The 22,841-nt window shown below is 42.1% G+C and overlaps 1 protein-coding gene across 4 annotated transcripts in view; it reads left to right on the forward strand.

Moving 5' to 3' along the window:
• Positions 1-22,841, forward strand: part of TMEM131L (transmembrane 131 like) — a 155,557-nt gene that overhangs the window by 67,275 nt on the left and 65,441 nt on the right. For all 4 annotated transcript variants that reach the window (XM_045798786.2, XM_045798787.2, XM_045798788.2 and 1 more), the window contains 4 exons: positions 11,438-11,506; positions 16,063-16,186; positions 17,222-17,338; positions 18,209-18,319. In XM_045798786.2, coding sequence (XP_045654742.2) covers positions 11,438-11,506; positions 16,063-16,186; positions 17,222-17,338; positions 18,209-18,319 — 421 coding nt within the window. The remainder of the gene's footprint in view (positions 1-11,437; positions 11,507-16,062; positions 16,187-17,221; positions 17,339-18,208; positions 18,320-22,841) is intronic.

Here is a 22,841-nt window from a genome sequence, read left to right on the forward strand (position 1 = left end):
GAGAGAGGGATAGTAAGGGCTAAAGAACAATTCCTGTCACACAGAACCCTGGGAAAGAAACCATGAAACCTTTACCATTATTTCTCAAGGGAAGATTGTTTTTAACATAACACATTTTTAAGCCTTCCCCCTCACCCACCTCAATCCCGAGGGAAAAAAAATAACCCAACCCCTCTGATTTGTATTAAGGAGTACTTGTCTTTCTGGGAACATTCTAGTCTAGTTTCTCCAGTGTCAGTATTACTTGGGTTTCACACGAGAAAAATCAGCTTTTAAGCTGTTCTGACAGTGGGATTATATCATACAAGCAGCGAGCTTGGCAGTAATCAGTTAGGCTCTGGGGGCAAGTGTGTGGTGGGTCCAGTGTGTTTAGTGGACTCTTGACAGGCCAGTTAAAAGAGCTACATTAAAAAAAAAAAATTCAGAGGTTAGTTTGGTTTTTTGTTTTGTTTTTAAAGAAGACTTGACCTTGTTGAATAGTGCCATGTTGTCCAGGTATTCTGAGAAGCAGGAATGCCCGGACACACAGGTTAGTACTGTACCGGACTGACAATCGCCGAGCTCTTCCCAGTAAGCTGCTGCTGCAAACCCTTCGCTTGCTCCGGCCGAGAAGGCTGCACGGCTGGCTGCTCAAGGAACGCTTAAAAAGCGTAGACATTTTTCAGTAGAGTTTTCCAGCTGCATTGCTAATAGTCTTTGTGATTGCCTCAAGATGATTTTGATATATTGCTCACATTGCGGTTTAAAAAAACCAGCACCTGGCTGGCTCAGTTGGTAGAGCACCTGACTCTTGATCTCGGGGTCATGAGTTTGAGACCCATGTTGGGTGTAGAGATCACTTAAATAAATAAAACTTAAGTTGTTTTTTTTTAAATCGGTTCATTGTGTTTGAATTAAGGTGTTGTTCTGGAATGTGAAGTGATTGAGGATTATTCTTTCATCCTATGAAGAAACTAAGAAATTACCTTGCCTATGTCAGTTTTTACCTTCTTTGCCTTTCTGTGGTCCGTGTGCCTTCATTTCTGTTTCTCCCCTTGCCTGGAATTCCTCCTCCATTTCACCTGAAGACAGCACATCCAGCCTTCCAAGCCCTATTTTCTACGCCATCTCTTCCAGAACATTTTCCCTAACCTGCTCCACACCATTGTTTCCCTCTCATGGACTGTCCTCCCCTCCTTGTATTATATGCAAGACCGGAAGCCTTTGATTCATCTCTGGAGGCTTGCGTCAATCTGCTTTGGCTGTTATAATATCTTTTTTTTTTTTAAGATTTTATTTATTTTCACGAGAGAGAGAAAGAGAGAGCACAAGCAGTGGAGTGGTAGGCAGAAGGAGAGGGAGAAGCAGACTCCCCGCTGAGCAGGGAGCCCGATGTGGGACTCCATACCAGGACCCCAGGACCACAACCTGAGCTGAAGGTAGACGTTCAACCAACTGAGCCACCCAGGCACCCGGGTATTGTAATATCTTAATGCAGGGGAACTGAAGAAATTAATGGCAGTGTGATTTGGCATTGCTGCTTTTATAATGTGAATAAGTATAGCTACCCAGTTGCTGAAAGGATTATAGATGAGCTTTAAAAAATAGCTGGTTCACGTTCAGAGAACTAGTATCTAAAGTTATATGGACACTTCGAGAGCTCAAAGTTGGTTTTCTAGAAATAGCCACAGTATTGCAGAAACTCGCATTTGTTTACCTGTGATTGACAAGGAGGTCCTTCGTCCCGTCTCCGCAGTCCCTTAGTGTTCCCGTGACTTTCTGCCTTGGCTTCCACTTCGGATGTATAGCATCTGGCCAACTCTGTTGCCGCTTGGAGACTGAATTACCTTTTCATCCTAACTTGTTGTCCTAGACCTGAAAGGTAGAGCAAAATGCATTTTGTATTCTGCAGATTTACAAATCACGTTTAATTATTTTAACATATAGTAGAATCTAGGAAAAGATGTTTAAACCATAGATGAGCCATACATTGCACTAAGGCGTAAGTTGGAACAGGAGTTAGGAAACATGGGCTTAATTACCAGCCTTTTCTTTCACTTATTTATTTATGTATTTATTTTGTCTTTTCTTTTCTAAGTTTTTGCAAATTTAATCACTTAGCTAAAGGAGTTCTTTACAGCATAAGGACTGTGATGTAAATGTAATAATATATTTTAAAACTCTTTGAAATGCAAACGTCGTGCTCTTTGAGGGTTCCCAGACCCAATTCCAATGTGTGTGGGTGTTCCCCCACACACAACTTCAAGGAATTCTAGGACACCAGCAGGATGTCCACTTAATTCTGTGCTACCTACTCAGAGATCACACAGTTTAAGAGGTCAGACCTACAAGACAGCCCTCTCCACTGGCCCCCCACTTCAGATGTGGGTCACAAGCCCCAGACTGTTATCTGTGCTTCTGACTGACAGGTACAGATTGGCGGTTCCAACGACCTTCTCCTTAGGTTCAATTAATTTGCTAGAGCGCTGTCAGAAATCAGGGAAACACTTAGGTTCACCAATATATTAAAGGATATGATAAAGGATACGAATCAACAGCCAAATGAAGAGATGCATAGGGTGAAGTCTGGGGAGAGGGCTTCCATGCCCTTTTCAGACCCGCCACTCTTTCTGCCTCCCTACCAGTTCACCAGTGCCGGAGCCCTAGGAACTAGTCTCTGGGTTTTTGTGGAGGCTTTCTTACATAGTAAGGATAGACTAAGTCATTGGCCATTGGCTGAATCAACTCCAGCCCCGCCCCTCTCCCCTCCCAGAGGAGGTTGGGGGTGGTGACTGAAAGTTCCAAGTCTCTAATCACAAGGTTGGTTCCCCTGGCAACCAGCACCCCTCCCACCTCTGTTGGGATCCAGCATTCATTAACATAACAGAAGACTTCTTTATCACCCTTAACACTTGGGAAATTCCAAGAGTTTTGGGAGCTGTGAGCCATGAACTGTGGACAAAGACCAAATATATATGAGAAATAAATACTGACAAACCACAATATTGCAAATGCCTTTTGAATTAAGGTCCTGTTAGTGCCGCCAGAAGGAGGGGACAGATTGGTGTGAATGTGTCAGGTCCCATCAAGGCCTTCAGCATCTTTTGCATGGGGAGTTAGGAAGAGGACAGGAGTCAGAATCTCAGCAAGTCTCCCGGCTGGGCAGGTATGCCATCACTCACCAAGACGGGCATACCCTAGCCCTGTATCCTCTGAGGATAAATTCCAAGAGCCCCAGCGGATGCCTGAAACCGCAGATGGTACTGAGCCCTATCTACACAGTTGACCCTGGAACAACAGGGGGCTGGGGGCACTTACTCCTTGCGCAGTTGAAAATCCACGTGTAACTTTTGACTCCCCCAAAACTTCACTACAAATAGCCTGCTGTTGACCAGAAGCCTTACTGATAATGTAAACAGACTGTTAACACATTTTGTAGGTTCTGTGTATCATATACTGTATTCTTACTGTAAAGTAAGCTAGAGGGAAGAGTGTTAACAAAATCGTAAGCAAGAGAAAATTTATTTGCAGTACTATATTTATTGAAAAAAATTAATGTACAAGTAGACCCATGCAGTTCAAACCCGTGTTGTTCAAGGATCAGCTGTGCTGTTTTTCGTCCTAATCGTACATACCTATGATAAAGTTTAAGTTATAAAGGAGGCCCAATAGCAGATTAACAACAACAATAATAAAACAATTATGACAATATACTGTAATAAAATATGAACGTGATCTCTTTCAAAATACCTTATTGTATGGCACTCACCCTTCTTGTGATGATGTGAGATGTAAAATGCCTACCTCACAAGACGAAGTGAAGTGAATGTTGTAGGCTTTTGGACCTAGCATCAGGCTAGTATTGACTTTCTGGCTACATATCGGAAGAAGGATTTTCTGCTTCTGGACCATGGTTGATGGCAGGTAACTGAAACCACAGCAATCAAAAGTGTGGATTGGAGGGGGAGGGCTCTAGTGTGTGGTGCTGTGGTGGGGAATCTGAGTGAGATGTTGACTCCACCACAGATTCCATTTGGATGTGCCTGTAGGCCATCTGTGGGATGGCGTCTGGTACATTTGGAAACCTGAGTCAGGAGCTCAGCAGAGGGTTCTAGGCCACAGATACACAGTCTTGGGAAATGAATCAGTCAAACCACAGAAACCAGCTCTGGCTGATTTAAGCAGAAAAGGAATTTATTGAAAAGATGTTGGGCAGCCCTCAGAATCTCTAGGAAGACTTAAGGCTCAGAAAACAAAGGAAGAGGGGATAGCAGACAGGACCACAGACAGGATTGTGCCGTGGAAGCAGGTGCCGGGGACACTGCTGTCCTTGACGCCTGCCCCGCTGCCTGGCTGCTGTACTCATCCCCAGGACGCTTCTCCACTTTCTTTCCTTTCTCGTGGCCCCGGCTCCTGGTGCCCTGCTTCAGGCAGGTGAATGTGGCCACGTCCGGGTCATATGCTGGCATCCTGACAAGAAGCAGGGCTAGAAAAATTAGTAACTGGCCCTTTTAGAATCCAGGAGGGGTGACACTGGGAAGTCTGTGGTTAAAGTAAGGAAACTTGGATGCTGGACGAAGAAATGACAGATGTCCATATAGGAAGCATCACCCAGTTGGTGATAGCTGAAACTAGGGGGTAGGTGTGCCTGGCCAGAGTGAGACTTTAGGGAGAGCTGAGGGGACAGTCATGTTGGGGAGAGGAGCTTCACAGGGAGATGAGAGGGAGCAGCACAGGGGGAGGAGGGAGACTGGGCAAGATTTCCTAGAAACCAAGGAGGGGCACTTCAGGAGAAGGGCCAGCGGGCAGACTGAGTAACCTCAGCACTTGCCTTCCCAGCGTGTCCTCACTCATGACCTCAGCAAAGTGAGGGGGCAGGACACCAGGGACAAGGGTGTGAGCAGTGTAGCACAGGGGCTCCTTCCCTGTCAGCCCCCCAGCAGCGAAGTGGGCTTTGGCTGGTTGTTTAAACCCTCAAAACATCGGTTTCTTTGGGTGTGAAAGTGGGATAATAATGGTGTCCACACAGGGTTCTTAGGATTACAGGGGATAGTGCCAGGCACGGCACCTGGGACACTGTAAGTGCTAATTAAGTGTACTTGCTGTCGTCGTTACTTTCGCCCACAGTTCAAGGGATGAAGGTCAAAGGGTCTTCTTAGGTGATAGGAGCGTGAGTCTCTCCTGTGTCAGAGTGGATGAGAAAGACGGCAGGAGGGGACGCTGAGAATCCCGGAGAGGGCAGAGCGGGTCAGGGCCTGGAATCAGCCCAGGTTCCATCCAGAAAGGGGCTTTGGGACATTAGTCTTTGAGAGAAGGAACGGCTCATCCATCAGTGGTATGAACTGGGAGAACGTCTTTGCCACTCGAGGGATGGACTGGAGTGCAGGACTTTTGTCCTGGCCTTGGGAAGTCCTGGCCATCAACATGCACCTAGCCCATTATGAGTGAGAGCACCTTTGACAGACCACTGCTGGTAGTCATTGCTCCAAGGATTTTCTTCTTTGCTTTGACCTTGAAGTCTGAGGCTTTCTGTAATAGAAGCAGCTAGGAAAATCACGTCCAACCAAATGATTCCTCCCCTGCACCCCTCCCCCCGCCCCACTTTGGGAATTCAGTGGATAAAAATACTGGTTTCTATCTTCATTGTTAAGTGGTTGTTTGCCAGAAAGAATGGCAGTTCTAACCTTAGTAGATGTGCTTGTGTCTATCATATTTTTCCTCCGTAAACTTCTGGAAGAAGTATTTTTTAAGTTAAGAGTAAGAGCTGAAAGCAACTTGTAGTACTAAGACTACGATGTGGAATTTTATAACTCATGTAGTTCTAGAACTTATTTCATCAATCATGCAGTTTGGGCCTTTTCGCCGAGGACGCTAAAGCTGGGTATTGTTGGAACACAGGGACGAATGCCGGGAGGGCAGCGTCTGTGCTAACTGTTGGTGGGAGCCTGTGGAGGTCTTGCTCTGGAGTGGGCAGGCTTCAGTCAGGACTGCGCGAGGCAGGAGCTGCTTTTCTCTGTGCAGGGATCCATCCCAGTTCTGTATAAAGCAGAAGTACTGAAATCCCCCCGGGTGCCTGGGAATAGCAGCTGGAAATACCTGTTGTTGACTCAAGGTCCGAGGCGATCGACAGTGCAGGAATCCCTACCTTTGTGGAATTTGTAGGTCTTTTCCAGCATTCCCAGCACTGGGCTCTGATGGGCGCTCCCCTTCTCCTAAGGAGAACAGCCCAGTAAGTAGGTCAATAGCATAACAGGTCTTTCCTTGAATGCTTTAGAGTCTAGATAGCAGTGTTATTTTGCCATGGTCTCCTTTGTTACCTTTCTGAGGCCGAGAGGGTTTGCGAAATGTGTGGGAAGCCGGTCCTCTTGTCCTTGTACTCAGCCAGTGGCTAAAGCCTGGTCACGGCCCTCTCTCGATGGATTGAAGGAGTTTGCATGGAAAAGGCAGCGAGCTGTAGATGCCGGAGCTTTAAGAGGCCGACCGAATCAGTCCACTTAAGAACATGGGAAACCAGGGGCGCCTGGGTGGCACAGTGGTTAAGCGTCTGCCTTCGGCTCAGGGCGTGATCCCGGCGTTCTGGGATCGAGCCCCACATCAGGCTCCTCCGCTATGAGCCTGCTTCTTCCTCTCCCACTCCCCCTGCTTGTGTTCCCTCTCTTGCTGGCTGTCTCTATCTCTGTCGAATAAATAAATAAAAAATCTTAAAAAAAAAAAAGAATATGGAAAACCAGACAGTTCCATCCTCCCTGAAGGTGCTCACCGTTGTTTCTCAAATCCCTGCCAGAGGTAAAGTTATTTTTTCCCTATTCAGAAAGGACGGCAACAGCCTCTGCCGGCCGTGTTCTGAAACACTGCAGTCTTCTCCAGAAACTGGTTAAACCTTCAGGTTCCTTTAGGAGTAAAGGCCCAGCACAGACCCACAGTGCATGAGACTCGCGTCAGGGTGCACTGTGGCGCGTGTCGGGCTTGTGTCCCATTCCAGCAAGGCCTCATCGTTGGCTGCCACGCTGTCTGCCCCCTCCTGTCCTCACTGTCCCTGCTCTGCACTCCACCACTCAGAACCACCAGGCCAACTGTCCGGCGTGTTTTCCTTGTTCGGATGGTGTTCCCAGATGGGGTCTGTGTGTCCCTTAGCCTTTGTGTCTTCCCTCCTGCTGTTAGCTTCGTTCAAGAGGCCTTTCTCCAGTTTTCCATTCGAGGTCACTGTTCCTTGAGGCCCCTGCCTCCTCCCACCTCCAACCCCAAGCTTTTCCTGACTTGTTCAGAGATTTCTATTCCTCTCTTTGAACTTTCTTGATCTTTGAGTTTTGCTTGTTGGCCTACAAGTCTTGTCTGGCTTCCTGGATCATAACCTTGAGGGGAGAATCTTCCTAGAGCTAGCCCCCTGCCCCGGGGCAGCCAGTCCTTCCTGAGTGTTTGCCACGAGCTGTGGAGGCTGGATCTGCAGTTCCTGGGCCCTGTTGCTCATTCCAGAGAGGTGGAGCACTGCGTTTGCAGTGATGTGTTTGGTCAGATTTCTGAATGGCCAGAACAGTTGGTTATAGTTAATTCACATCCGTATCGAAGTCACTGGACTGAAATGCTTTAATGGGTGTGTCTGAAATCGGCAGATAGACTTAATTTTCCTAGGAATACGGAGTCTGGGCATCTGAACTCTCCTGTAAGGGCCTTCAGTTTGCCAAAGAGGAAACTCCTATCGGACCTGGGACCAGAACCAAGGTCTTCTCATTTCCACGGAAATTTCTTTTCTCTTGCACTGCCCACTTTTTAGAACTGTTTCTTTCGTTTTTTTTTTTCTTTTTTTTCTTTTTTAAAGATTTTATTTATTTATTTGACAGAGACAGAGACAGCCAGCGAGAGAGGGAACACAAGCATGGGGAGTGGGAGAGGAAGAAGCAGGCTCATAGCAGAGGAGCCTGATGTGGGGCTCGATCCCAGAATGCCGGGATCACGCCCTGAGCCGAAGGCAGACGCTTAACGACTGTGCCACCCAGGCGCCCCGTTTCTTTGTTTTATATATAAAGAAAAAAAAGTTAGCTGAAGTTTCTGAAAAAAGAGAAGAAGATAAAGAGGAAAAGTCACATAATCTTAGGCAATGATTTTCTTTCCAAATAGTATGTGTAGAATTCCTTGTCCACATGTCCTACGCTGAGGGAAGAGTCAACTCTGCGGAAGACAGGTGTCTTCGGAAGGGCTAAGAGAATGTATGGGGCAGGGTCCATATAAACAAGAGCCCCCTTACCTCACATTACTGTCACCTCTATTTCCTCTCCCTGTGCTTCTGTTAGAGAAGCAAAGTGGCTCCTCTTTTATTTCTCTCTTCTCATAAAGGGCTTTTCCTTAGAATTATCTTGCTGGTGGGGGGGGGGTGAACATTAGAAATACGTGCATGAATTTATCATTTGTTTTTACAAGATGCCAGAGTTTATTTTAGGCCAGATGAGGGGACTCCTAACAGTGAAAGAGGCCAGGTGAACTGTGACATCAGAGAAGCACTCACATTATTAAGGGCGCACGTGCAAGAAGGTTAATGCTGACCTTTGAGTAAAGGAGAAAAGGGAGGGAATTTTGTCTCTCACCGCTGTAGCGCGTGAGGCTTAAGGTAGTTACTTTGATGTCATTGATTTAGAAACGAAAACTTCGGCATCTTTAAACAGTATAATTTCTTAGCTGCCACGGATTTTTGAGGATGGTTGTTGATGCCCACAGTTGGCTAAATTTCGGCAGCGTTTCCCCCTCTTCAGTCTTCAACAAGTACTTGAGGGCATGTGTGCCTGTGTATTGTCCCAGGCAGTACCTACATCTAAGATGGTTTTATCTTTGAGAACTAACTTTTTAACTTAGTGCTGTTAAATCTCCTTGTAACTTGATCTCCTTTCCAAAATGTTAAGTCAAATGAGCTGAAACTGACCAAAGAGAAAAATGAATCTGTTCAATGACTTTTAGGAAGAACTATTGACATGATTTTACTTCTCCATTATGAGATTAAAATAGAGTTTTCTCTGAAGTTAGAGAAATTCTGGCTATGTCTGGTTTATTGCTTTAAGTTGGACCTCACATATCTGATTTTTGTTGGGTTTGTAAAACTTCCTGATTGTAGGATTTAAAAACCTCTGTTCTGATATGAGATGGCCCAGGTTTATATTTCATTTGTTCTATTCAGAGATAATTTACTGCTACCCTTTTGGGGCTTTTAAATCCCCAGGTCAGCTCTGACTCGAGCTCAATTGGCTTCTCCATCTGTTCTCATTACTTTTTTTGTTGGGCGACAGTCTTCCTCTTAGTAACATGATCTAGTATTTATTGCACTTTTAACTATGTGCCAGCCACGAAGCAAAGGCATTATTATTTCATTTCAACCTCAGGATAACTATATGGTAGTTACTGTTGTCATCTTTATTTTAATATAATAAAGCTGGGACTTTGGAGAAGTTAAGTGATTGACCTGCTCAGGACTAGGGAGTGGTGAGCTTGGGCCTGGAATCTAAGTTTGTCTGCGCTCTGAAGCCCAAACCCTCACCCCGCCACTAGGCTGCCTTGGTTCCTTGGGTAGGTCCTGTGAACCTAGATAGGCCTGAACTCCATGCCAGCTTCATGTTTCTGACCTCAACATATCTGCATTGGAATTCTGGCTCTCTTAGTAGCTATGTGATCTTGAATGAATTGCTTAAATCCTTAAAACCTTATCTTCGTTCAGAAGTTGGGTGTGAAATCTGATGATAAATCCACTTTCAGTGCACAAGACAGGAAGAGACTATAATTATTTTACTTATTATGTATACAGTAGCCTGGCTTTTCTAAGATAATTTTTGGCACATGAAGTTGCCTGTTTTCTTTTTCTTCTGGAATGCTGAGCCCTGGCCAGCTCAATCTGATGTTGGCACTTCTTTACATCTGTCACCTCCTGGGGTTCTCCAAAACATTTCTGGAGGCAACCAGGTGTGTTAGTGTCCTTTCTGTACACAAGTCATGGAGTTAGTCCTGGCCTTTTGGGGTTAGAGGGAAACCAGTAAACAGCATACCTCTTCTCTGCTCACGTTCAGCACAAGTGGAGAAGTGGCAGAAGTTGGGCAGACGGAGACCGAGCTGTCGCCTTGATTTAGATAGGGCTAGAAAAGTGGAGGGAGGAAGGAAAGATTGCAGCCAGGATTTTCCCTATAAGATGAGGATTTCGGAGGGGTTCTCTGGTCTCTGTGTTGTTTGTACCTTCAAGGAAAATGGGAGACAGGCTTGCTGAAGGTCACAAAGCTTCTATTGGCCAGCAGCTCTGAAACTCAGATGTCCACTCCTGGACTAGTCTTGGGACCATGTTTGGTGGAGTGCTAAGTGGTGGCAGGAGACAATGGAAAGATTGTATTTTGGAAAGCTTGCTGAAGTCTTTGAAAATAGCTAGCTACACATGTTGCATTTCGGGGCTTCTTCAGTTAAATATTTTTGGATTTTGGATAAAAGCCACACATGGCTTTAAAAATGTCATATGACCCGGGTGCCTGGGTGGCTCAGTCGGTTAAGCATTGGACTCTTGATTTTGGCTCAGGTCATGATCTCAGGGTCATGGGATTGGGCCCCGAATTGGACTCTGCACTCAGCATGGAGTCTGCTTGAGATTCTCTCTCTCTGTCTCCCCCTCCCCCACCACATGAGTGTGTTCTCTCTCTTTCAAATAAATAAATATTAAAATAAAATAAAATGCCATATGACCATTGATAGTTTTTTGGTGTAGATATCACACATACACACACACATACATATACACATGCTTTGCATTTTATGTCTTTAAGTATGTTTATGTGTATGTATGTATATTATGTTATAATGTTATACATACATGTTTTTGCTTTTATATTCTTTGTATGCTTTTGGTATGTTAATTTATGTCTTGGTTCTGAAGAAAAATCATCATAATGATTAAAAACTGCAGAAAAATATGACCTGCATGTGAGGTTTTATGTAATGATTATTCTTAAAAGTACAGATTTGGTGATGATTTCAGGCTTGGGGGACAACCCTGCCTATATTCTCCATCCTTTCCCTGTTACAAATAGTCTAACTAATTTAGAGGCCAAATCTCTTTCCCTCTCCAGCCCCTCACCTGCACCCACCTTACATGTATGTCTTTTCTTGATTCGGAGTTTACGAAAATAGTCATGTTATTCAAAATGCATCCAGAAATGAAGCCTATTAAAACTTAAATGTGTCCCCATTTTTGTTGAATGCTTACAGAATCTGTACATTTGATATGAAGTTATATTAACCATAATCAAAAAGTATCTTAAATTTTTGCAGCTGTAGAATTATACTTCTAATAATTCAATTTTTACATTTAAAACCAATTCAACTCATCTATAAGGGAGTAAAATTATAGCTTGTGAGAGCCATTGACCTAAGTATATACTCTTAACTCAGAATTCAGATTTCAAAACTACACAAAATTAATGTCTTGTCTTTTCTTTTTTAGCTTCTCCGACAAACTATTTAGTGGAAAGGGCTTACATTTTCAGCCGTCAGTTCTAGATTTTGGAATTCAGTAAGTATCTTTTCTTTATAATTTTTAATAACTTGTTTTATTTAGATTATTTGCTTTCAGGATATCATTTATGTATACTTAAAATATATCAATATATTTAAATGTACTTATATATCTATATATAAAATGTTAAATACGTTTTAAGTATATTAGTAATATAAGTAATATTAGTAATATAAGTATATTAGGAATATTAGTAATGTATTAGTAATTAAGTATGTAGTATAATTACTACAATATTAGTAATATTGACCCTGGGACTTGTTAAGAGGAATATTTTTGTGAAAAGGAGAGTTTAAGATTGTTTTAGCCATTTCTTCAGTTTTTATTAAATATACCTTATAATCTTTTATAGTGATTGGAATTTAATAAGAGTCAATATTAAGTCCCTGTTTTTCTGTAACAAATTAGGTTATTTTATAATGAAAAACACTAAATATTGATGATTTCTGAATTCTTTTCATTAGATTCATTTGCTTGTCTTTACTGCTTATCGTGCTTTGTTATGCACTGTGCAAACGTTAGTTGCTATGATTAAGACTTTGGCAAGAAGTGAAGTGGGGAAGACAGCATATCAGCTGTAATTACTTACAGTGCATCACGTTCAGAACCACGAGGATGAAGGGAACGTGACTTGAGTGTTGGTTGAGGGACTAATCTGGGAATGCTGCGCCCAAGGGTGAACTTAAGGACTCTTGTTAGCTGTAACACTTAATGTGGTTGAAGTTCGAAGCTTCAGGTGTTTAACTCCCTGGATGCAGACTATCTGGGCACTGAAGAGAGACAGTTTCAAGATTTGTTCATATAGTTCATTCAAAGAGTTTCAAGTATGGAAGTGAAAGTGTTTCAGGTGTCAAAGCTCTGCTTGCTCCAACAGCCTGGAACATCATTTTCACGAGCTTTTTTGAGTTGCAGGAAGAGTTCGGTGAATGAGATAGGCGTGGTGCTGAGAGAGCATCTGGGGTGAGCTAGCTGTGGGCTCCTGGGGTGCCCTCCTTGACTCAGCTGGATTGCCTTCTCTCCCTTTCCGTCTAATCAGCAAAAGATTAGAGCTGCAGTGAAGGAGAAGGAAGTATAAATGTAAAAATATCTTGTTGAGCTTTTAAAGGAGATTCTGTAAAAGGAAGAAAAGAGAAAATTGGGAGGGGTGCCTGCTGACTTTACAAGATTTTAGGTTTTAATGCAGGACCCACTTTTAAAAATATATATTAAACAACATTGAACTGTATGTTAACTAACAAAATTTAAATAAAAATATGGAAGAGAAAAAAGAAAAAATATATCTGTTACAGATTGGTAGCTGTAAGAAGATGGATAGTAGTGAGTACAGTTAAGTGAGGGTAACAACTCCAGTTCGTAGGATTCTGGCTGTGACATATACATTCTTCAGTAAGATGAAAGTCCTGTGATCGGTGCACAAGGATGGATGGATGTCTTGGCCACAAATGTTAATTAGCTTTATGCATCCGTTTCTGGTCCCGATAACTGGAGGCAGGCTGAAAAGCAACTGTTTAAAATGTTTTATTTGCAAAGGTTACCACACTTCAGACTTGACTCACCTTTGGGTGATTCAGTTTTGTTTATGTAGTACTTTATAGTTCTCAAAATACAATCATGTCTCTTGTCAGGTGAGTCTTCTATGAATCCTGGAAGGATAGTGGAGTAGTGGGGGCAGGTATTATCTGCGAGACAGAGTTGCGTGTGTGTCATTTTCAAATATCTCTATACTTGAGCATGGACGACAGATGCTCATGAATTTGTTGCTGAGCAGTAATGTATTTTGCCCAAGGGCATTTCACTAGAAGTGACAGAATAAGTCTTCTGATTTCTAAGCCAGCATATAACCATGCTATTTTATTTTATAAGTGAGCTCTAGGATATGATTATGGGAATAAATTATTTTTGCTAAAGTTTTTAAAAAATCTCAATAAGAACAAATGGTAGTGTAAATTAGAACACTCCTTTTTTTTTTTTTAAGATCTTATTTATTTATTAGAGAGATTGCACACACGAGAGGGTGAGGGGCAGAGGGAGAAGCCGGCTCCCCACTGAGCAGGAAGCCTGACATGGGACTCGATCCCAGGTCCCCGGGATCATGACCTGAGCTGAAGGCAGATGCTTAACCGACTGAACCACCCAGGCACCCCAGAATACTACTAAAATTAGTCAAGTTTTTCCTTACTTTTTAGCAGATGGTCTAATTTATAGGCATTAGATTCAAACTTCAGGCCGAGAGTTCTCCTGCTGATCTCTGCACTGCCCTTGTTCAGGTTGGCTATTTGTTTATTTTGAAGTTGACCTTGGGCAAACCCTATCCCTTTTCATAGCTTTGGTTTCCCTCGGGGGTGCAGAATCAGTACCATGTTATTCACCTGCCCTCTGCCCACTTCTTAGGGTTTATTATAAGGGTTAATATTCCACTGGTGCAGAGATTAAAAGTGCTAATCATTCGAAAGAGATTTTAATCATTCTTTTGTAGTATTAAATTAATAGAGTATCTTCCAGTTGTCACTAGTGAAGGAAATTCTTATCCTCATAACACTTTTAAAAATAGAATTAAAAAATAGAATAAAAATAGCACGGTGGTAACTAGGTCTGTGTTAGGTCTGGTGGATGCAGTCACTGGGTTCTGTAGAATTGCAGTTTGGAGTCTGATTTTCTAAAGTGTTTTTGTTTGGGAAACATCTGTATATTTTTAAACTAAAACTCTTGTATGCCAGTGATATGAATGGGATATAAAGCTTTGAGATAAGTAGTAATAACTCTGCTGATTGAGTCGTATTATTTACCTACAACCTAAAACGATGGAAGTCTTTATTTAACTTGATGGAGGTAAAAGGCAAATGTGAACCCAGTAGTCCAAGGCAGCGCCCTCTGAGGTGACCCTTTATGGTAGTGTAACAAAATTTTAGTTGTATTAGGTAAGAACACTATAAAACTAAAAATAAAAAAAAAATCTAGGTTTTGATCACATTAGTGTGTATTTTATTTATAACTGGGTATAAAGGACTTATTTTTTAAAATACACATTGGCTGTATTAAACTTTCAGTTAAGACTTGTGATTAAAAGGAGGAGGTATGGGCTGGCTCCTGGGTGGCTCAGTTGGTTAATCATCTGAATTTTTATATAAGCTCAGGTCTTGATCTGAGGGTCATGAGTTCAAACCCCGCATTGGCCTCTGCGCTGGACATGGATCCTCCTTAAAAAAAAAAAAAAAAAAAAGTAGGAGGAAAAGCTGAAAGAGGAATGTGAGGGATTTGATGGTGGTGATACAGTACTTTGGAAATCCCTTTGTACCTAAGATAGCACAGAGAAATCAGAATAAAATCAGAGAAATACAAGTATAAAGTAGATGAATTTTTTTTTTTAAGATTTTATTTATTTATTTGACAGAGATAGAGACAGCCAGCGAGAGAGGGAACACAAGCAGGGGGAGTGGGAGAGGAAGAAGCAGACTCCTAGCGGAGGAGCCTGATGCGGGGCTCGATCCCATAACGCCGGGATCACGCCCTGAGCCGAAGGCAGACGCTTAACCGCTGTGCCACCCAGGCGCCCCTAAAGTAGATGAATTTTTAATATAGAATATAGTTTTACTTCTTACATATTAAAGAGAGCTATATACTTGGGTCCCTGCTACTGAGGACATTAAAACTGGAGAGATGGCTTCAGTGAAATTTTTGTGGCTCTCTGTGTCTAACAACGTGACTCAACTGCTAGGAATCAGAGGTAAATGATTCCAGGGAACACGGCAGGTAGGTGGGCCAGAGGTTGCTCTGTTCCTTTGCAGTTCCTTCGCTAGCCTTGTGGGCGGAAAAGAGGAGGAAGGAAAGGTCAGCCTGAGCGTCCTCCTCAGGGAGGGTGCTCGCTGGAAAACAGACCTTCTCACCTGAGTACGGAAATGTTTTGAAATGGTGGCTAAAACTTTTGGGTGTGTCTGTTTGTGGAGGGAGGAGCCAAAGCTTTTATTAGAATTTTCTAAACGACTCATGATTTAAACAGATAAGAACAAGCTCTAGAAAGTGCTGCTGAGTTTGCGTTCTTCTCAGAAGAACGGTCTTTAGCAACAATTAAGTTTTCCTTTCATGAGACTTGATAAAGTCTCTTTGTGAGTTGAAATCCATTCCCCAAAAGCCTCTTTAAACTTACTACTGAGAGAAGAAACTCTGAGAAGACTGGGTTTTTCTGTGAGTCCATTTTCTTATCTAAACCTATTTTCATTTGAGTTAGAGCCCCATCAGGCGAGGTCCTCATTCCTACTCTGTATTTGCACGCATTTAATGGCCTCTGCAGGTTGAATTCTTCTAACGTCCAAGTCAGTGAGGTGTTACCATTGGTTGGCATAAGTGTCTTGTAAAAGAAAGGATTCTTTTAAAAGTTTTTGACTTGTGAATTAAATGTTTTAGTAATAGCAGGATTTAATCATTGTTGCTTTTAGCTTTAATGAACATCAACAGCTTTCTGGGTTTAAAGTATATATATATATATATGGGTGGGTGGATGGCCATATTAATGACCACACAATCCATTGGTTTTTTTCTCCTTGTTCCCATCCTAGGTTCCTGGGTCACCCTACCGCAAAGATTCTCTATGCGTATAACCCTAGTAGGGATAGTGAGGTCGTGGTGAATTCAGTGTTTACAGCTGCTAGACATTTTCATGTGCCTCCTGTTCATTGCAGGGTAAGTGTTGATGTACTCTTGGAAACTATGCTGTGGCAGGCTGCCAGGTGTTCTTGCTTTCTTTGGCCTGAAGTTTTTACTTTCTGCTCCCTGTCTCCCCTTTTTCTGCTACCCAAACTCTTTCCTTCTGCGTGTTTGCTTTAGCATTTAGTTTTTCAGTTGTCCATAATTTTGGTGGCTCTTGATATCTCCATGGGAAAAAAAAGTTTAGAGTCTAAACAAGGTATAATGTATATCTAATAGGACTTTTTCATGGTTAAGGAAACTTAGTATTATGTATCTTGAAATGACTACAAATGCTGAACCATTTAGTAATTAATACAAGTTTTAGAGTCGTGATTGCCTTGCCTGGCGAACCTGCTAGAATAGGACTCCTTTCTAAATGTGGGAATAGGAGGTAGTGAACGTCTCCTTATAAAGGTAATTTGCACCGTAACAGAGAGCTCGGAACCCTGGTCTTCTGGTAGTTTAGGTTTCAGCGGTCTTTAATTTTCGGTGAAGATCCTGGTTACTAATGGGTTTTATTTTTTTGTTTATTTGGCTTACTTACATCTACCGGATGCACTTTTTTCCTCTTAAATTTGGGACCAAGGAGATGGTGCACGAGGGAGCCCATTTTTTGTTGATGATAGTCTGTCCACGTAAACGCAGCTCCTCACTTTCATTAGGTATCGGCAGGTTTGTACATCGGTGGCTCCTTTTACTTGAGTCGAGTTAGAACCGTGTTTGATAAAGGCTGTTGAACACATGGGTGCAGAAGAGGAGGGAAAAGGAAGAACGTGAGGGATTCCCAGTCCGAAGTGAAAGGACTTGCAGCTGCCTTGCCATAAGCCTGGGGTGTGTTCTTTGATACGTTCTCTTCAACTGTTGGATTTTGATCCATTTGGTGATTCTCAGGGATTCGTGATACTTCTGAATCAAGGGTACAGAATATGCAGACATTTGTTAATGGAAATTGTCAGAAAGGAAGTCTCTGAAAGACATTTTTTTTACAGAGGTCCATTCCAAATGGCTAATTTGGTACCTTCCTTTCAGGTAATTCCAGCAATGGGGAAAACATCCTTCAGAATTATTTTCTTACCTACTGAAGAAGGAAGCATTGAAAGTTCTTTATTTATTAATACCTCCTCGTATGGAGTCCTTCCCTATCATGTAAGTAACTTTTCCCTCTGGTCCCTTGATTTGGTTCCTGATTTAACAGTGGGATTTGGGTATTTTATAAAAGACTTTTGGAAATGTTGCCGCCTGGTTTATGTCATTACAATGTAAGATTGTTAGTGATGTAAACTCACCAGCTTTCTCCCTTCTTTTGCCTCCATGCCATACACAGTTGGCTGTCTTGGGCTCAGAGCACAGAGCTGTAAGTCTCACTGTGGATCTCTGAAAGGCATTGGAACAAAACAAAGAAGTCTACCATGTTATAGTTCTATTATAAAATAGAGTGGGCTTTCAGAGCTCGGCCCTGACCTCATGAACAGTCCAGAGGGAGGAGCTATAGAGGCAGTCCCTGGTGCTTCTGCCCCCTTCCCTCCTGGGCTCGGGAATATTTCTGATCAGGACACATGGATTTCATGCTTGGGGGCCGGTTCTCAGGGAGCTCACTCTTCATATCAAGACACCAGGGATGGAGTGTGAAGAATCTTTTTGTTATTGTTCACAAAGTAGTTAGGAATCTTTATCTTCAGTGGTATCTGTGGCATCTTTAATAGGATGTGGCATCGAGCCAAGATCTATCATTTTTGTGGTTATTCCTTACTGGTTTCCATTAAACACTTGGTCCCATATCGGAAAAGTTGCTTATTTCTGAGAAGATTTGCTACAGTGAGGAACATTCAGCTTAAATACAGCAACTTTCGTTGCTTTCTTTTGTAGACAAAAATATATATAATAATTAGATTAATAGGGTCTTAAAGGTCAAGGTGGTGAATACAGATTTCCTCTGGAAAGGTATTTTAACATTATGGCAAATAGGTTGCGAAACAAACAAGGGAGTAATTAACTCTTTTTTTTTTTTTTTGGAAGGTATCTGGAATTGGCACTCGAAGAGTCTCTACAGAAGGATCTGCCGAGCAGCTACCAAATGCCTACTTTCTGCTTCCACAGGTCCAGAGCATTCAGCTTTCACAAACACAGGTAATTCTAATAGATTTGTTTTGAATTCTGGCAAGCACCAAACTTTGTAGTCCTTTAAATTGATGTATCTTTTGCAGCCCTTTTTATATAGGATTGTTAGAGATGTTAAACTCACCAGGTTTCAGAATTGGGATTTTACACTTATCTGCTTTTTTGAAAAAATCCTGATGTGTGTAGAAGTAGTGTATGTATGTGAAGTGTCAGTGGAATCCACGTACTTCTTGTGAAAGGCCATAGCGTCTGCGGTGTTGCTTTCTCATGGTTAGCTTAATCTTGTTTCTGATCATTTGAAATGTTTCCAGTTTTCCATTATTATTACTGTTAGGCCATGTACATGTTTTATAAGTTTCTTTATTTCCTTTTTGGATTACCCTGTTTCCTTGGGATGTGTTTTGTCAAGAGAGATTCTGTAGTTAAAGAGTATGAACCATTTTATAGAGCTTGTTAATTCTTGCTGGGTTGCTTTTCAGGAAGACAGAACCTCTGTGGTCACCAGTAATGATATTTTTTTCAGGAATGTCTTACTGTCTTCCCCTCTCCCTGCTTCCAGTCTTTCTGAGTGTGGGTTAGTGGAAAGAAACATTTTCGATGTTTTAGAATGTGTATCCAGTCGACCCTTGCACAGGGTGCCCACCCCTACGCAGTTCAAAATCTGTGTATAACTTTTGACTCCCCCGAAACTTAACTGCTAATAGCTTGCTGTTAACCAGAAGCCTTGCAGATAACATAAATAGTTGATTAACACGTATTCTGTGTTGTAGGTATTATATACTGTATTCTTACAATGAAGTCAGCTAGAGAAAAAGTTATTAAAATCATAAGGAAGAGAAAATCCATTTACAGTACTGTACTCTGTTGATAAATAATTTGCATATAAATGGACCTATACCGTTCAACCTGTGCTGTTCAGGGATCAAGTGTAATGACACCTTAATGTTCTTTCAATATGCATTTCATTAATAGCATATTGTGTTTGATCAGTTTTCCCCTTTGACTTATTTCCTGGTGATTATGAAGAGCTTTGGAAATTGAGAAAACTATTGAACCAATGTATGATGAACTTTGCCACCTTACCGACACTTTCTTTCTGATTAGTGAATAAAGCACATTGCTTAGAACTATGTCTGGGTCACAGCAGTACCTGGGGCTTTCCTTCACTCAGTAGTCTCATTGAGCCTCTTCTGCAGGCATGCCCTGGTTTAGCATTTCCAGAGCTTACATTGCAGTGGGAAGACCAGCAAAACTAATTTACCTGTACTGTAATGTCTGGGAGGTTTGTCATCATTTTAGATAGTTCTTGGGAATTTTTAGAGTTATTTTTATAGAATTGAATAGCCCCTCTTCCCCAGATTTTAAGGAAGATTTCTTAAGGTTTCCAAAATCGGATTTGGTTTAAATCCTGAAACCAGTGAGGTTGTATTGAAAGGTTTTAAGCATAAGAATGGCACGATCTGACTTGTGTTTTTGTAAGGGGTTGAAAGGGCTGGAGTAAGTGTAACTTGCATACGCTGATAGCATGGCTTTTTCCTGCTGAACATTTTTAGCCTTATCTCAGGGCCGTCCTTCAGCAAAGGGGGCAGCTGAGAATGGCCAGGTTTTTCTGGTTACTGAGACTAGAAGCTTTGAATGCCGGATGCCATATTTGTGGTGATAAAAGTACTGAAACAGAGACAGGTGTTCAGTTATCTTAGTTAATAGGTGTTAATCGAAGGAAGGGTACGGGGAATTAAGAGAGAGGCGATGACCATGCAGGCCTCTCTATGAGCTCTGCTGGAGACCTCGATATGAAGAGAGCCTACACGTTATGTGCTGTACCTGGCAGATCTTGTCTGCTGACCATGACGCCCGCTGGCCTTTCCTGCATCCGGGCTGTCATCATCTCTCTCCCAGGCCACTCTGGTAGCCCTGTACCGGACCCACCAGTATCTACTCTGGCCCTTTCAAAAGTCTCTGTCCCCCAAATGCAATTTGGACCACACTGGTGATCGGATAATACGTGCAACATTTCAAGAGTTTGTAGATAAATTTGGTGATCTTTTGTTAGAAACCAGTATTTTGGTGATCTTTTGTTAGAAACCAGTATTTTGAAGATCTGAATATCAAAAAATATCTCTTAAAAGGCAATCATTTTAATCTTCCACTTTTACCATGATTCAGAAAAAAGGAAACTATTTTTCAAGGCTCACTATATCTAAAAACAAAAAACCCTGCAACATTAAAGAAATCATTATGGCATTCCTCAGAAAAAATTCTGACTATAATATTTCTGCACTGAAACTGCATACATGTATGTGTCTGTGTTGTGTTTTAAGTGGGTATAAAATTGCCAGCTCACCTTCCTTGGAAAGAAATGTCTTCATTTTGATATTCTCTCTGTCTTAAGGTTCCTTCTTTCTGTTTTTTGGTCCAGAACCCATCATCTGGGTGAGTGGTTGAGCTCAGCTTCCTTTAAAAGGGAATAGAGGGTTTGGAAGGTACTCATAAAATCACCTCTGGTTCAGCGTAGAGCTGGAAGGTAGATCTGCTGGAGTGCTGGAGAGTAAGAAGGTTTAGGCAGGAATTAAGATGTCATCAGCTTTGCTTTCGCTTAGCTCCTTAGCTCCACAGGAAGAGAAATAAGTTTATTGTGTTTCGGAATCAAATTTGAAGTTGAGAGAAGAAATACATCTGCTTTCTGTGAGTGCATTGAATCGTAAGAAAACTGAGACGAAAGTGATAATAACCATTTAAAAGAATTCTCATTCAAACAGTCATAGGGCCCAATAATTTTTAGATTTTTTTTGTGTAAGTAAAATGTACAGCCGCTTACACGTAAGTTCAGGTTTATGTGACATCTGGGCCTGAATAGAGTTGGATTTCAGTTTAACTGCGTATTAAAAAAGTTACCTGGCTTAAACATAGGTAACAGGAGACAAAGACAGGCACCCAAGGATTCACCCACGGATTCCAGAATCTGAAGTGTCTAAAAGGCGAAGGCTCCAGAACGTGCAGATGCCACTTGATTTTTCCAAGCTTTAGAGATGCTGATCAGAGAAGGGAAAACAGCGGGAGTATTTTGTGAAGCTATGAGCGTGGATCTGCAAATGTGGGCCAGGTGCTGTGTGGAGGAGACATAAATGAAATGGCATTTTTAACATGGCCGTAAACTACTGCTTCAAAATGTGGAAGAACTTGGAGCTGTCAGAATGATCACGGAAGGCACCACCATGCCATCGTGAGACATTAAGTCAGCAACAATCAGGAGACAGATGTGCACCTTTGTACAGCATTGTGACGTGTATGTCCCGAAACACTGGATGCAGTTGGCTCCACTGTAACTCAGACGTAAGGAAGCAGAACGAGGTTTTGGTCACCAGGGTGGCTAGAGAGCTTGGGAAGCTGAGTACGAATCATGAAAGCTGCTTATGTCTGTCGCTCACTCAGAACCTCAACTCCGCAGGGCAGAGATCTTTGTTCATGAACTCATCGTAGGTGCACAATTAATGGGCATTGGCATGACTGCATGAAAGTCAATCTTATACATCCAGGATGAACAGGGAAATTCTTACCAAATAAGATTATAAAGTACAAAAATGTACATAGTTTCAAGGAGGCTTTAGAGAGGTTGCTAGAAAAAGGTATATAAATAGGTCATTAAAGGAGGATTAGGGCTATGCAGGGAGCATTCTGGAACCTTCAGGTTAAGTCACGTGAGTATAAACTATTTTTCCTTCCATGCTGTGCATTACGTCTCCAGGACTTGTTTCTTTTATAGCTGGGAGTTCATACCTTCTGACCACTTTCACCCATTCTGCTCCCCCTACATTTCCCACCTCTGGCAATCACGAATCGGTTCTCTCTGAGTTCAGTTGTGTAACACACACAGTTGGTGTGTGTGTGTTTTTTTCCCCCTAGAGTCCACATATAAGTGATATTATATTATATTTGTTTACTTCTGTCTTATTTCACTTAGTATAATGCTCTCAGGGCCCATCCATTTCGTTGCAAATGGCAGGATTCCTTTCTTTTTTATGACTGCATAATATTCCATTGTATATATGTACCATATTTTCTTATCCATTCATCCATTGATGAACACTTAGGTTGTTTCCCTGTCTTGGCCATTATAAAAAAAATGCTGTGGGCGCCTGGGTGGCTCAGTCGCTTAAGTGTCCAACTCTTGATCTCCACTCAGGTCTTGACCTCAGGGTCATGAGTTCAAGCCCTGTGTTGGGCTCCACACTGGGCATAGAGCCAACTTAAAATAAAATGCTGCAGTGAACATGAAAGTACAAATATTTTTCCAAGTTAGTGTTTTCCTTTCCTTTGGATAAATACCCAGAAGTGGAATTGCTGGATTGTCGGGTAGTTCTATTTTTAATATTTTGGGGAATGATTGTATTGTTTCCAGAGGGGCTGCACCAGTTTATATTCCCACCAACAGTGCACTAGGGTTCCCTTTTCTCCACATTCTTATAAACTTTTTATATGTATCTGAAGAAGTGAATGTTAATGGAAGACAGGGGCGCTCTTTGCACTGGGG

This window comes from Ursus americanus, chromosome 13 (assembly GCF_024610735.1).
Source record: "Ursus americanus isolate L20-20 chromosome 13, mUrsAme1.1.p, whole genome shotgun sequence".
Taxonomy (NCBI): Eukaryota; Metazoa; Chordata; class Mammalia; order Carnivora; family Ursidae; genus Ursus; species Ursus americanus.